This window comes from Bombus vancouverensis, chromosome 2 (assembly GCF_051014615.1).
Source record: "Bombus vancouverensis nearcticus chromosome 2, iyBomVanc1_principal, whole genome shotgun sequence".
Classification (NCBI taxonomy): domain Eukaryota; kingdom Metazoa; phylum Arthropoda; class Insecta; order Hymenoptera; family Apidae; genus Bombus; species Bombus vancouverensis.
Genome location: NC_134912.1, coordinates 1403953 through 1421281, shown reverse-complemented (window position 1 = coordinate 1421281; position 17329 = coordinate 1403953). Strand labels below are relative to the sequence as shown.

Genomic DNA, 17329 nt, shown 5'->3' with positions numbered 1-17329 from the left:
TAATTCAGATAAGAACATCAATTTCTTTTCCCATACAATTTAATTTAGATTTAATACGATTCAAATGGTGTCTTTTTCCTAAAAATATCAGTACGTAACCCAATCAAAGATTTGTTTCATCTACTGAATATATATTATAATAAGCAATTTGCTTTGGACATTTCATAGATTTTTGAATATCATATGCATTTTGATGTTTGGAAACATCTCATAAAGGCATAAATACTCGCGGTTTATCGATTGTTATTGATTCAAATAAATACGACAAATTTTTCCTCCCTTAGAATTAACGATGACCGACCTACCTCGCAATATTTCAAACTTAAAAAAATTTTGGAGAAGTCAATATTTTCTTATATATGCTATAAAACACATTTAATCGCTACTTTTGAGATTGGTGTTTGGCATGGAAGCGGGAAAGGCAGTAAAGTTAACTCGCTGGTTCTCAAACTTTTCGCTACGGAGAAAGACCATTTTCATTCTCCTCTTGAAGAGTGCGGTTGCTGAGAATTGTTACTTCTGCTTTTAGGTTCTCGAAGAGACGATAAACATGAACCACTTTGATTCCTTCAAGAGGGCTGACGTGTACGCTCTCGGGCTGATCCTCTGGGAGATCGCAAGGCGATGCAACGTCGGCGGAATTCACGACGAATATCAGCTGCCGTTTTACGACTTGGTGCCTTCTGATCCGACGATCGAAGAGATGCGTAAGGTTGTGTGTACCGACAGACAGAGGCCATCGATACCGAATCGGTGGCAGTCGATCGAGGTACGTGCCACGTGCTGCTTCTCAAAGCTTCTCAAAACTTCTACAAAGCTCTGATCCTTGCGTTCTTAAGAAAAGGGTTGAGCTTACGCCATAAACCTCACTTCGCGTTGTGAATTTGCTACTGTTTATGTTCGGGCTGTTCTACGTAAGACGTAAATAAGTCAAATCGTAGGTTTAAAATAATAGACAGCAGAGTAGAACTATTTTATTACATATAATTAGCTATCAGATACATAAAAGGAGTTTTCTGATTCTCTTTACTACTTACGATTTTTCATTTACATAATACAAGTTTACGTTCATTTAATCCGTAATCAAGCAGTCTGTTAGGTAATCAGTCAGTGGCATAAGTTATTCTAATAATGAGTCTTATTTACCCGCAGCGCTGAAAACATTTTAACTGTTATTCCACTGATCACTCCTAATAATTTTAAAACAGAGGTTGGTTATAATAAGTGTTATTATAGTGTTATGAGTCGGAGCTGCGAGTAGTGCGAGAACCCGGCAACTGTATTTTATAGAATACGGATTTATATATAAATATAAATAAATATATATATAAACATATGTCGGAGATGAAAGAACACCGGAGCCTTTGGAATTTTGGATAATCCCGCAACATTGTAACCTAGAGTCTACTATAGCTGTAATTAAACAATTGTAGTTATTCAATCCGATTGTAATTGTTCGAGAGTTGTGATAATGAGCTTGGGCTCAGGGCGACGGCCAGTCGCCGAACGTAGCCGCGGTCACGGGATGAACGCTTTGTCTAACAAAGTATGGAGTAATTCTATAGCTCTCCTTAAAAGAAATATTTGTGGCGACACGCGACAGTAAACATTCCAGCGGTTTCTGTCCCGTGGCTCGCCATACGCAGACCCTATTCTTCGAGCAAGATGATTGCCAAATGTCGATGCGTCTCCGGAGTACATGTTCAGCTAGCCTGAGGGCCCGTCATAAATCTTAGGATTTACTTGACTAAAGTCTTTCAAACAAACAGTCTTTGTCCCAACTACGGGAAGATAGGAGAAACCTATTTTTCAACGAACGGCGTCTCCTACTAGCAACTTTCCCTCGAGGGCGGCTAGCATCCTTTTCTAACCACCGATATGGAGATTGACCAATTAGCAGCAACGCCAAATTCCGTCACCTTCTGAACGAAGGCTATCCTCGACGAATCCAATGATCTCGTGTCCTCAGACACACACTATCATAGCTTTCCTCTGCAGCATCATCGCGACGGAGAGTCATTCTCTCGTGAGGTCGTATTAGTAAGTTACTTAGTGTCTGTACGCTCGGTGGATATTCCAAGTTTTCGCAAAGAGTCCGACTTAGATTTTTGTGAGCACGTACATCTATCATCCCGTTGACCGCGGATTCGTTATTGAACCTAAGACCAACATCACTAGTATCGCGAGTGTCCAACCGCCGCGGTTGTTTGTCGAGTCGGTAGTATCCATACTCGTATTAACAGACCGTACCTTCGTTATAACCCAACGATGGCCGATTCCAATGACGATTTATCAAACGCCCACAACCCTATTCCTGACGCTTCTCCGACATATATATAATCCGTATACATATATACATCCGTATTCTATAAATACCATAAAATAAATGTAAATTGGTTAGTAGGTAAATACGCGGTCAAACGTGATACGAAATCAGGACGCTAGGACTGTTGTTTGCGAGGACGAACCTGACATGAAGGAACCTGGAAGATGCGGACATTGGGAGTCATGAGAAATATTAGTATTGATTCTGTGTTTTGTTTAAGAAAAGTCAACACAATTTGAGTAGTAAAATCGTATCATGTGGGTAATATTCAACTATCTTTGTGAAGGATTGCAAAACGTGGGTATTAGATCTAAAACAATTAGATTCGAATTTCGAACCCAGATATGGATATTATAATTATAATCAGAAAGATTATTATATGTGTGATTATGAGCGTGGATGCTCGATTTTGACACACTGGCAGTACGGTAACTAGCGATGCCAAATAGAATCAAATGATCAAACGAATTTACCTGAGGTGAGGTTCGCTCGTAATTATATGAAGAGCTCCGTCCGAAGATATTACAAATGCAGTCTCCTTCTTACTCTTTAGTCGTTATAACCTTCGGAGCGAAAAAGTCGCTATCCTGCCCGCCACTCCCGTTTACGCTCGTCGCTCTTTTGGATTTTAGATAGATCTAAAATTCTAATTTTAATCTATCGAACACGGAGAAAGACATTCTTATTACAGAATTTTTTGGTGGAGATCTGATTATCGATGCAGTTTTGTAGTCTTAAGGATTTTAGGAGGCAGCATTTTCTGAAACTAAGGGAATTTTGTGACTGGAGTCGGTTGGAATAGGAGAATCTACCTGCAAGGCGATTGGCGCGAAAAAATATAACCCTTCTGAGTTTGCAAAGAATGGTACTTGGATACTTCTCACGTGGCGACGCGATGTGACGGTCTATTAGGTATCCAGCTCAATCGCAGCTGTGTTACTTACATTGCTTAGATAAAGGATATTTAAAACTAGAGAAATTTAAAATAAAAGGTGTTTCTGTTTTTTGAGTGCTCTTGAAGGTATCTCAAGAGTGTGGCGGAGACAGGATATTTTCCATGCGTAATAATAGTAAGATAATTAAATGCATTATTTAGTGTAAGGACATGTAAGAAATATATGTTTCACAGTAGTTTATATTTCGTAATTATGCAATGTGAACTACATGTCACTGCCGCTATTTCTAAGATGCTTAGCTAATCTCCGAGTCGATATGATACTGTACGTTCGTCATCACGGAAAAGGATGGGCCTTTTACACTCCTACGAAGGCAAGGAGCTTGTTGCCATTCAATTAGACAAATTCTACGTCGTTCCTCGTCCACTATTTTATGCTTTTATATTCTACGTGGATGCTTCCAATGCAATAACGCATACGCTGCTACGGACGCAGAATTCACTGTAGTGTCACCGACAGTTTCTTTCGAAGATCTCGGAAACTAACCCCTTACCGAAGATCGATGGTTATATGTACAGGAAAAAATTGTGTAAAGCATTCTCAACGTACATATTTCAAAATCATTGTAATTGGGGAGGCGGTAACTTTTTGTATAGTTTCACTTGATTGACCAAATGAAAATTAGAATAAAGCACAATATTCCATATATCAATCGATTCGTCAAAGATTATTTCACGTTAATGGAGAATTGTTCGCTATAACTGCGAGTGCCTATTCCAGAATGAAGTGTACCTAATCGGAATGACAATTTAATCGAAGTTTTTTTCGCTAACTGAACGTTTTGGAAACTGAGGCCGAACGGGGATCATATGTACAGGAATAACTCGTTCAAAATATTGATTTTAATGGTAAAATCTTGAAAAACCTTTCCCCAAAAGCAATACGATTAATCACAATAATATTCAATGCAATTTTAAGAATCGATAATGTTACCTAAGCCAGGCAAAGAATCACACCAAACTGCATCTTACAGACCAATATCACTACTTCCTGTGTTTTCCCAAATACTAGAGAAAATAATATACGATCGCCTAAAACCAACAATAGAGAAAGAAAAATTAATACCAGATCACCAATTTGGATTCAGAAACAAACACTCCACGACAGAGCAAATGCACAGGCTCATTAACGAAATAATACTAGCATTAGAAAACAAACAATACTGCACGGCCCTCTTTATGGACATAGAGAAAGCATTTGACAAAATAAACCACGAAAGCCTACTACAAACAATTAGGAAACAATTCCCGGAGCAAATATACTAATTAATAAAATCTTACTTGAGCAGCAGAACCTTCGTAATAAAAATTAAGGACACATACTCTGAAGTCAAAGACATCAAGGCAGGGGTATCGCAAGGAAGCGTCTTAGGCCCGATATTATACACATTATAAATGACCGACATATCAACATCTACCAAGAGCAAAATACTGACATTCGCGGACGACACAACGGTACTAGTCAGGCACACTAACCCTGTGACAGCAGTCGCATTAATACAAGAACATATCACAAAAATAGAAAAGTGGCTACAACATAAACGAATAAAAGAAAACTTCAGTAAATGCAACCATATTACATTTACACCAAGGAAACGGAAACCATCAAATATCCAATTGAATGGGACGTGCATAACACAATGAAAGCAAGTTAAATACTTAGGAACACTTAGACTCACAACTGACATGGAAGCAACATACTAAATCAATTATAGACTGAATACGGATAAAAAGAAGACAAATTTACTGGTTAACTGGTCGAAATTCTAAACTCAGCATAGAAAAGAAGTGAAAAATATACAAAACTATAATAAAACCAATTTGGGCGTATGGAATACTACTATGGAGCACTGCAGCAATGAGTCACATAAATAAACTAGAGTTGTTACAATCGATAATATTCAGAACAATAGTCCTAATCCAGAAAGACCTAAAAATACCACTGATCGAAGAAGAAATCGGCAGATACGCAAAAAATACAAGGAAAGAATGACAACACATCCAAACCAGCTGGCTGCTGAAGCGAGAAAACCCACATAAAAAGAAGACCAAAAAGAAAACATCCCATTGACCGCACTAAAGAAATAAAATAGACAAACTCCAAGATGGTATCCCGTTGGGGGTAAACATCCACATGTTATTCAACAATAAAGTTAGAAAAATTTATCAAACGTCCAAGTGAACAAAGTATGAAGTACGATTAAATGAGAGAAAAAAGAGTATTGATTTTGACAACATATTTCAAGGTCATTGAAATTAATAAGGTGTACCCTAATTGTTACATATAACTACTAACTTTGTTACAGTTATACTTATAAAAAACAAAACTTACATGAATATCCACAGTCCACTTATATTCGAATATATTTTATTACACATAGAAGATTCTTTATCATTCTCCCTTCGGGTTTACAGAGTTCTACTTCTTACATAATAGTCCTTATTCTGCGTCTCGTTATCTATACTTAAGCTAGCTTATCTTATCTTATATTTCGTAACAGATTCTTTAACCAATTAACTGCCTTTGATGTGTATACACGTCAATCTAAAACTTTATTTCGGTGCGGTTGATGTGTATGCTCGTCGTGTAAATTAAAAAATTACCATTTACTATAAAAATCCAAAATTTTAATAAAAAGTAATATAAATGACATTTAGTGGTATGTTCCCTTTATACTTCCACTAAAACTTACGTATTCCGTTTTATACATATACATATTTTTATTTTATGCATATTTTATACACACATATATAAAAAAAAGAGTTTGATTATTTGATTATTTTTTTTGTCATATCGGTTACGCTTCGTATAATGTATTGCTTTTTATAAATTGAGTTGATTATTTTCCCTAATGCATCGGCTATTCCTCGAATTGTTTTGTGTACTTTACTTTATTATTTTTTTGCAATTTTTACATTTTTAATAGTAATACCTTTTTTTCAACAATAAATTATTAATTTTTTATCGAATAGAAATGTAATCCTTCCTCTCATAAAATTTATAATGGGAGCATTTACCTTGCAGTCGACGTGTATACTCGTCATTGCTTGATTTTACCTGCGCACTTTATAAGGAACTTTTGAAACTAAACTCCGCAGTTAATAGGTTAAAAGAAATTGTGAATTAAATTCCCTATATTTTGCTTGATCATTAATTATATGCAAAGGTGTGTATGATAATTGTAGAAAGTTTTATATAATCTATGATACACGTGTCGTTTGGTTTCTTTTCCAGGCGTTACAAGTGATGTCGAAGGTGATGAAGGAGTGTTGGTATCACAACGCGGCAGCTAGGCTAACCGCGCTTAGGATTAAAAAATCTCTCGCAAACTATGGTGCGATGGAGGACTTGAAGTGAAACGAGGAGAATCAGCAGGTCGTCGAAATGACCGGAATACTAGAAGTGCTCGAAACATACTTGGACATTTACTTTAATTGTAATACTTTTATCGCAATAACACTTTTAAGTGCCGTGTTACTCCGCGAGTGAGCGAGAGAAAGAGAAGGGAGAGAGAGAGGAGAGAGAGAGAGAGAGAGAGAGAGAGAGCATGGGAAAAAGAGCGAAAAAGAAAGAGATAAGACATTTGGTCGAAAGTGAGAAATTCTAATAGTTGGATCAAAGAGCCTAACGAAAGACTGGTTAAAAAGATATTAAAAAAAGCGAAAAAATCGGACAAAAAAAAAAGAAATAAATGAAATGGAGGTGACGTTCCTTTGATCGCGTTGACTTGGTCGAGTTGTAACCCTAATTTCAAGTTTCAGATTGTACGTATAAGGTAGCGGAATAATTCTATGTAAAGAAGTCGTAGTCGGGCAACTGAAAGGACGTCTTGTTTTAAAAGATAAAGAAAAGAAAAAGTAATAAAGCACGTTAGGGAGCAATGGCTAACAGAAACATGGACAGGGTTGGTGATGAATGTCCAAAATGAGAGAATATCAGGGCGTTCAGTTCCTGACGATCGATCGATCGATTGATTGAAACGGAATAAATAAACATGCGTAAAGTGTTCGGTTAATCGAATATGATATCGTGCCTGATCACATGTCACACACCTCTGCTGTATATTTATTAATAGTAATGATAAGATAATGACGTATATAAATTATTGAGTAATATTAATGAATATTATTGAGTAATATTAATAAATATTAATAAATTTGTATATTAATATATACACATATATGTAATTACGTATATTCGTTGTTGGGCGATCCGATTCGATTAACCGAAGTAATTTGTTCGTCGATTAGTTTGTAATGGCAATCATTTCAGCAAGATGATTAAAAAATTAACTATCGAATTCGATTGACCGATCGACAATGATTATTCCTGACAGGTGGACCTTCCTCGTCCAGCGTATGGGTTGAGACGACTTCACGAGAAAATAATGGCCTCCGCGTCACAATTTCATATGTTTTCGCTCTTTTCCTTATACATTTTATACATATATAGTTTTCTTCCTTTATTCAAAATTTACACATAGTGTCATATGGATTTATTCGCCTATTTTACCGGTGCGTGCAGAGACTAAGTTTCTTTTTCCTTCTTTTATGGAAGCGTATCCATACACATCATGTTAGAAAAGAAATGCATATCCTTATTTCTCGTTCTTGCGATTAGACAGAGTCGAATATTTGCATCGATTCTGTACATATATACAGGGTAGTTAGCAAGAGCCGAACAATTTATGGTTGTCGAATAGACACGATCACACAGAAGTATACGTGATTTTGTTTTTGTTTGTAAGAGAAGCTATGATCGAGATGAATGCTTAAACAAAAGAAACAAAAATAATAGTATTCTTTATTTAGCGTTTTTTACGTGATCTTTTATTCAACAGAAACAAACAATACCTTTTACATATAGGTATCCTTTTCGCAGCGGTAAATTTCCAATTGTTCTCAAAGTTTTTACAACGAATGACATTTTCTACTATTTGGTTTGGTTCGTTAACCGGATATTACACACACACGTACACATATACACACATCTGATACGACTACACGTATTCTTAGCGTTAGACATACCCAGATGTTTTGCTCAAGACGAAATATTTTTGCGTATTAATCGTGATACGCGAGCTGAAGGCGGTGCGTCATGATACGCGGGACTTTCGAAGCGTGTTTCCTTTGTAACACAGGAAGGCTGAAATTAAAGGGTGCTAAGCTCAAGAATGAATGTTCGTTTACGTATGAAAGGTACAGACTGAGCAACTGCGGAATAGAAGATAGAAAATGGAAGAAGAGACAGACTGCGAACCTACGACTGAAAGGTAGCGAAAAAGAGAGTTTTAAAAGAGAACAAAGAGGACAAATGAAGGCAAATTGATACAGAAAAAAAGAAAACAAAGAAAAACATTGGAGAAACTATATTTTCGTGAATTTTTTCATGGATCGATGAGAAAGGGAAGCATAGAGAAAGAGAGAGAGAGAGAGAGAGAGTGAGTGAGTGAGACAGAGAGAGAGAGAGAGAGAGAGAGTGAGTGAGTGAGAGAGAGAGAGAGAGAGAACGATGCTGATGCTTCAATTGCGAACGCGTGTTCTCCTTGAATATTGTTAATTATCGCTCCGACTTTTTCATGAGTGATATTTTATACGTTTCCTTTAGATTCGCGTTTTGAGGAGCAAGGTAAAAATATTCATGATTGTAACACGCGTTCCTATGTGCCGCGGTTCCCGAAAAGCAATCATGAGAGACGGAGTTGTGCACGTATTTGTTACATAGTGAAAACGAGCGAGTAATATGGAAATATGCGTATGGTATGTCTCTACGAAGCTAAATTGTGTTTAACGACCACTCGTCGCGGCTCCAAAGAAGGCTGATTGAATTGGTAATGTTAAATAAGAAGAAAAAGGGAAAAGATAATTAAGGACGTCAAACTTCCTTCGACGGAGGTATGTGGTTATGTTATCGTATATTATCGTGAAACAGAGCCGACACATTCGGAAAATGGAAAATGGACACAAGAAAGCATAATTGGAACCGGACAGGAAAGAACATGAAGTAACAAGAACGATAGTAAATAGTGCGTAAGAGAACACCGAGAAAAAAGGAAAAAGGTAAATCGAGTCATTGTCATCCAATAACCAGCGTAAAAGTCTACAAACTTGCGATTAATTATGGTATAATTAATGGAGGGTCCTTCGATATACACATAATTGTATTTTTATATTGTTTTTTTTATTAACTGCGTTCCTGAAAGGGAAAGTTCAACGGATTTTTCTCTTTTGTTTTTTAAAAGGAACTTTATAAACCATTCGAAACCCAGCTGCTACGACCCTTTTATTACGAAAAAACAAAGGAAAAAGAAACAATCACAACGTCGATGACTCTTTTTTTTTTCTTTGGAAGAAAAGCGACATCGACAGTAAGAATACTGATGTACGATCCAATTAAAATTTGTGTATAAACGATACAAATCTCTTATTAAGGTGGGAACAAGACGTATCTCTAGAATATTTTGTCAATAAACAAATTAATAAAATTCGTTTCTCTTCGACGACCGACGATGAGATTCTTCTCGTAATTCATCGATCGAGCGTTACCGACCGGAGATGCGTTTATTCGTAGCGACATCGTGAACGCTGCAATTCACCAAAAGACTGAACGATTTAATATTGTTCGATTATAGTAAGTAAACTATTTTACATAATCCACGAAAGAGAAGGAAAAGGAGATGATACAATAGCTGTTAACCTCGTGACGTGTTCCGCGCGTGCATCCGGCTCCTGGCTCGCTGTCCGTTTTTTCTTTTTAAATGAACGAATGCTTCTTCGGTGTGGGACCGCATTTTTTCCACCGACGTTCTTCTCGTACACATTCCTATTACGACGTAGGTTAATTTATGATATTATAAATAATAACAATACATACATAGAATTACTGTGGGTCAATGTAGTTCCACCAACAAATTCACTCAGAACTTATTTGTTAAAACGCGTTTGAAAGAATCACCTTGTCGTGGAACTTTATCGACGGTAACGTGTTTTCACAGATGTTTCCATATTACTAGTACAATTTTGTGCCAATAAGAGATATCGAGTTTTAATTAAAGTGAGTGAGTGAGTGTGTGAGTGAGTGAGTGTGTGAATGAGTGAGGGAATGAGAAGTGAATGAGTGAGTGAATGAGTGAGTGAGTGAGTGAGTGAAAGTGAGAGTGAGTGAGTGAAAGTGAGAGTGAATGAGTGAGTGAGTGAGAATAAGTGAGTGAGTGAGTGAGACCAATAATGATATAATGTGTACAGAATATTCTCGTACGCGTCTATAACTACGTATTTGCGCACTCTTACATACGTAAAGACGTTCGTTGAAGGAAAAATATCTTTGATTTAACTTGTTAAAGCCTCACATGTTACCAGTGCTTTTTCTTACTGCCCCATTTTATAAACACGTTTTATAAAAAGTGTTACTCTAGACTTTAGACTGAAAAGATTTTATCAAGAATAGAAGATGAATTATAGGGGGTCCGAAAAAACGTTGTGTTAAATTTCGTAGGGGTATATGATATGTATCGTACTTATCGCAGTAAACGTTTAATACCATAGATAAATTAATTATACATGATATATTCTTTTAATTTTAAATAATATTACATATAAATAGGCTAAACTAAAATGCTTTATAACTCTAAACAAAATAATTTTTAAACTCTTTTTTTTTTTCGAAGTATCTACACAATGTTATCAAGTCACTATAACGACCACTACATATTTTTATTTATAACAGGAAACAAAATCACTTTTAACATTTTGACTGCCACGCCAAAATCACATGTTTCGCTCAGGACGCCACCGGAGTATTTTTATTGTTCAAAGCATATAATGGCAAAATAATAATAAATTGATGATGTAAGACAACATTCTTCCCCAATGGACCGTTTATCTTATTGGTGGTCACGGGTGACCACCGTGGCGCCTTGGTAACAGTTGATAGCGACATACTATAACAAGGTTTCGTTTATTTCAACAAATCATTCGCATTCGTTATTTCGTCGTAAGCAAATCGTCCAGAATATATTGCTGAAACGTGTAGAAGTTATTAGTAAACAGTATTTGCTCATTCTATATACAGGGTGGTTGGTAACTGGTGGTACAAGCGGAAAGGGGGTGATTCTGCGCGAAAAAAGAAGTCGAAAATATAGAATAAAAATTTTTCGTTTGAGGCGTTGTTTTCGAGAAAATCGACTTTGAATTTTCGCTCGGTACGCGCGCATTTTATCACGTCTCGTTATAACGGATCTCACTGCAGATTGTTGTCTCGATGGAAAAATAAAAAAAAAAATTTTTATTCTATGTTTTCGACTTCTTTCTTCGCGTAGAATCACCCTCTTTCCGTTTGTACCAACGGTTACCAACCACCCTGTATAAGAGTAAAGTATGTTCACACTTCACTAACTTTAATTATATGATTATAAAGCAGAATTTACGATTATTTTCTAAGGTGTGTTTATAATAATATTCGTAGATTTCCCCTCAAAGATATGGACGCAAACAGTGCACCGTTAGATACAAGATTTGTTCTCATTTTTCTTTTATTGATGTTCTAATAAGAATGTTTAATTGTTCAATGGGACACTTTTTATTTCAAAGCATCTTCTATTTATCGGTTACATTCAGAATGCCCTAACTGTCAATTTTCATTCAATTTTTACAAGTGTAAGAAGTTCAAGCGCTCCGGTCACCAATGACCACCGTGGCGTCACAGGAGAAAACGTGGCCATATGTGATCAACGTGGCAGTCAAAATGTTAAGCACGTTTTTATTCGAAGAATTTTTTAAAAGTTACCTGCCACTATATAAGCGTCGTTGATCTTTGTTGTTTATAGCAAGCTGTTTCAAAAATCCCATATATTTGTGCGATTATTATCGAGTCGAATCTCCAATTTAGATTCTAATTAAAGAGTAAGAATAATAGTATCGATCCTGTGTCCATTCCGTCGTGTTCAGACTCAATCAGAAACTTTTGTCGAGCACTCCTGTTATAGATATGATCTCCATATCTCCCGCCGTTACATTTTCTAAGCAATTTTCGTGGTCGATGACGTTTCAAGAGTCGAGGATAAAAGGACATCGTCGCCTGGGTCTCGAAATAGCGAACAGTCTGATTCATATTCGACGAAATGCCAAACTGCCAAATAGTATATTTTACACCCTAACTCTCCCAACCCTCCCCCTGTAACGCTCTTCTTTGCTCCCTTACCGCTTAATAAGCGCTCCCCAACTCCCTACTCCTCGATTTGTACAAAACAAGAAGGTGAAAGAGAGAGAGAGAGAGAGAGAGAGAGAGAGAGAGAGTGAGAGAGAGAGGAAGGAAAGTGTAATAAATAGTAAAAGATAAAAAAAAGAAGAAAGCGCAAAGTGTGCAAAACGTAGAGTGTAAACCTGTATCGTGTTAGAATGTGAGAAACCTGTACCTTCGAGGCGATGCTAGAGATGTCTAGCACCGTCCGCTTTTAGTTTAAAGCCGTGTTCCATCTTTTTCAGTTCGTCAGTTGCGTGCAGTTTAGCAACGATGCATATACATCGGCGATTACTATCGGAAAGATTTTTAAGGAAAAAGAAAACAATTTTTTAATTTTTCGTTGCGTCGCGTCGTTTCAATTGAACGTTGGACGTTGACGTGTTGATCGAAATATTAATTCCTTGAAATTGTTGTAAAATTGCCTTGGGAGTGTTTTAAAAATAATCTTTGTAATTTTTATAAAATGATTGTTGGATTTTTTTGACGATAACGTTTGTCTACGTTGACTACAGATATTTTTATTATTTAACGATTTTAATAATGATAAATTTATTGCTTTGGAATTGAGGAGGTCCTTTACTCTTTTATTTTAATATTCCTAATAATTAGTAGATATACTGCTTTCAAGTTTATTTTTATTACTTTGAAATTTGTTTTTTATCGCCTAGAGTTATATGAATATCCTATTATAATATACAATTATATACAATAATATACAATTCTATACATTAGTCAACACGTCAACGCGTATTTTATAGTGTTATTGTAATTTTTAAGTGTTAATCAACGTGGATGTTGGAACGTCGCTGCGATTCTACTCAGCTTTTACAATTGCGTTGTGTTATCACATTTTGCGTCAATCAACTACATACCAAATTAACGTCGATTAACGTTCGCATTATATTTGCAATTCAATCTTTTCGTGAGAGAGAAAGAGAGAGGGAGGAATTGGCATATGTTGGCGTGTGTTGAAAATACACGTGCGTAGATTTATTCCTGCGTCCTTTGCTTTACGTTACCACTCATTTGTTTTTTTATTAACGATACGACCTTTTGTTTTCTTAGTGGTAGTAAATTCGTTCTACCCCATACTTTTTATTTCTATTTTCATACGAGTTTTAACACGAGTTTTAACTCCGCGAAACAAATCGTTTTTTTTTTTGAGATTTTTTTATTATTTTCTATGAGGGTACAACTTTTCTTAACACTAAACCTACCGACATTTTGTGTATATCTATTCCTACCGTGTGTGGTCAAAATGACCGGTGATTAAAGAAGTAATAGTTTTTATGATTTAACTTAGATAATGGTTAATTTATAACTAAATGTATATAAAATGATGAACTTTCACAAAATTTCGTCCAAATTTACTTTTGTTTAATTCAATCATAGACTTAAATAGAATTACACTTTTATTAATATAGAGATATATCTTATTCAACTTTGCTGCATTGCCGCATAAATATTTCCCGCATCTTAAACAAATTTTCGTAATTTTGTAACCCTTACAATCTTCTACGTGACAAGTTTTTTGTAGTAATGAATCTGAACTTGTTGATAGTTTTATTGCATGATTTTTTCCCCACGATTTCTTATGTAAAAGTAATGTATGCACTAGGTTTATAACAATTTTGTGAATTTTCTGTAAATTGGCCCCATACTGTAGATGCCATTGCAAATTTATTGGTTCATAAACGCTGGCTTCTTTCGTTCTTATCAAATCGTATAAACCTCATAAAGTCAGCAAAGTCATTCCTGCTCATTGTTTTTAAAAAAAATGCAGGCCTCCAAATTTTATTCCACAAATATGAGACATCTAAATTTTTTGCCTGATATGCACCGCGGGCATATAGCAGAGCAATAAATGCATCTAGTTTTGTTGCATCTAGCTCCCTCTTAGTCCCCAATACTCTAAATGCTTCTGTACATTTTATTATATGATCCCTTATACGGTGATCAATAATAAGATAAAATGCCGTTTTTACTTGTCCTTTCATTATATGCCGTTTAGCATATTCCTAAAAATATTATGCCAGGTTTGGGACTTGCATCTATTTCTTTCCAAACTGTTCCATCGGACCCAGTTTCACTCTCTGCTGTCAACGATAATTTCTTTCCTTTTTGCCCTTTTCTAGGGTAAATATTTATCACAGAATAATACTATGTGCGGAATACAAAATTATTGTCAAATTTGATATGTTTTACTTTTATAACAACTTTACACAAAACGCTCTGAGATGCTTCCTGTGAGTTTTAGAGATAACAAGTTTAGATGTCGACTAATTGACTAACAAACCGAGATGTATTCTAGTCGAAAAGACGATAGCAAGTAAAAATATGATCTGTGACGGCGATATTTATACGAAAATATTGATGAGTATTGACCGTTCTCCACCAACGGTTACTCGAAGGTGGAGTTGGGAAAGCTTTCCCCGTGTTTTATAGCAATGAGCAGTAACCCTAAGAAACTTCTCCACTTTTAAAATGTTTGTAACAATGGACTGTAAAACATGCTAAATTTTGTGGCGGTTCCTTAGAATTATTATGGGCCTGAGTTGATATGTTTGACAGCTGGTGTCTATCTTGATCGAGGGATAGATTGTTTTATGACAAGATTGCGGGTGCAACAGCTGTTATTATTTGTTATTTCTGATTTTGTTTGTCATCTGACCTTGAGATAGGCTTTTATTTGTACTGATTGCATTTATTTTAAGAATAACTAACATATTTTGTCGGGCGGTCGAAATGACCGCTTACGGTAGGCAAGGCAGAGTACAAATTTTTCTCATCAAATAAAAGAGCAAACTAAAATTAAATACCGAAAAATATATTGTATGCATGTTTTAGGAAAAGTCAGAAATTATGAAGCGATATGATAAAGCTTAAATATGGTTAAATTTGTGCAGAAGTCACATAGCGGTCAATTTGACTGCGCCGGTAGATTTAGTGTTAATCACGCGAAAATTCGATGTTGTATTTCGAGATTCGTATTATACGCTTGTATCCTCGCTTCATAGATTATATTTCTCTTTCTGTTGTTTCATGTGTGTGCGTGAAAATTTGTCTTTCTTTATTTCAGCAGATAGTCAAATTTCTTTTTTTGCTTGTTGCGAAAGAACGGAAATGCGTAAGACACGTAACTATAATTTTGTTTTCTTGGTTTAATCTTGTTGTTTTATTGAAAAGAAGAAGAAATTAAAAAAATATCTGTACCTACCATTATTAGGATTAATTGTAATAATTATTATTTTATTATAACTTCATTATTACCGTAGCGGCGATCTTTCTGTTTACTGTCATTCTTTTCCCAATGTATTATATCCTGTACATAACGGTGTAAATGTTAATCAACGACTTACATACGATAGGGTGAGCACTTGTAACTTTCATAATGACGAAAGGGTGGATTGGTGGATGGTGTACTTTCTTTTGTTTTTCTAGTTTCACGTAACGTATGTTTGTAACAGACATGTTTTATTCCAATCTGATTCGTACGATTGCGATTAGAAAATATAAACGTGTCGCTAAATTGCAAAGCAACTTGATTATATCGACTGGACAATTGAGTTCTTTTTTCTAGAGTGTAACAAAATCGTCGATCGTAGAAGTTGGATAAGAACGACTAGGTTGAAATAGATATACGACTAGATAAAAAAGATTGTATATAAAAGATTATTTATTATTTTACGATGCTTATATTTATTCTAATTCTGTTAATCGACTTATTCGAATTTCTTTTATAGCTGATATCCTTAATTTTTGAGATAATTTAATGTTTCAAAATATTATTGACAAAATCTGTTTTTATTCTAGGTGATGAAGTATATATTTTATGTATAATAGTGCTCCCTTAAATTTTTCAATGAATTTAGGATCGATTTTAATATCAATAATAAAAAGCATTTTCCTAAACTATGGTTTGAAAGTAATATTATAGCTTAAACTTCTCTATATTCTTGGTTTTTAAGTCCTTTAAATTTTCTGTTCCAAAAATTAAAAATTTTAACATTTATGATAAAAAATCTACTACAGCAAAATTTTAATTCTATCGATTTATTTATTCATATATTTATGTCATTTTGTTGAGTATAACACATTAATCAGATAATTTATAATTACACTTTTATAGTTATAGTACTATTATCAAACTTATAAAAAGTACAGAATTAGTGGAATTAAAGGTATTAGGTTATTTCTTCCTTACTTCAACCAAAAGGTGATCTTCGATCAGCGACACGTTTATTCTATATCCTGTAAGTAAATCATATCTATGAGCAAAATTTTGTTCCATAACAACAAAAAATGAATAAAGAAATACGTAAAAAAGCATTGTATAAAATGGATGAAACAAACACATTCGTTCAATGATTGATCACCTACTGTTACTGTATGATGTGCGTCGAACGATGTGGGTGAATCTTAATAGTGCTAATAGATATATGTACCTAATGTTATTAATTATTAATTAACGATTGATTTGTAATTATAACGGGGCCACGGAATTCTTGAGGCTCGTCGAGCGCGAGTCCGTTTGACAGTCTTTTCACGCGATTGTCTTTTTTTTACGATCTCGCGAATCACATAACATTTTTTAACGAAGAGGAAAAAAGGGGAAGATAATTGAAATGAATTAATCATCGAAACATAGTTTGATACGTGATATATCTATTCGAAGCCGTGGTCGCGACTCTCGCGAAATACTCGAAGCCTCTTGCGTTGCGTGTCCACGCAGACCCTACTAATAAACGCCATAGTGATCTGACAATGAAAAATAATTGGTTGGAATAAATTACATTTACATTGATAA

General features: G+C 35.2%; 1 protein-coding gene across 6 annotated transcripts in view; it reads left to right on the top strand.

Annotated features, from left to right (window-relative positions):
- babo (TGF-beta receptor type-1 babo) overlaps nucleotides 1–17329 on the top strand; it is a 79014-nt gene extending 61685 nt beyond the window's left edge. For all 6 annotated transcript variants that reach the window (XM_033346753.2, XM_033346748.2, XM_033346747.2 and 3 more), the window contains 2 exons: nucleotides 530–769; nucleotides 6517–17329. In XM_033346753.2, coding sequence (XP_033202644.1) covers nucleotides 530–769; nucleotides 6517–6639 — 363 coding nt within the window. In that variant the 3' untranslated portion in view covers nucleotides 6640–17329. The remainder of the gene's footprint in view (nucleotides 1–529; nucleotides 770–6516) is intronic.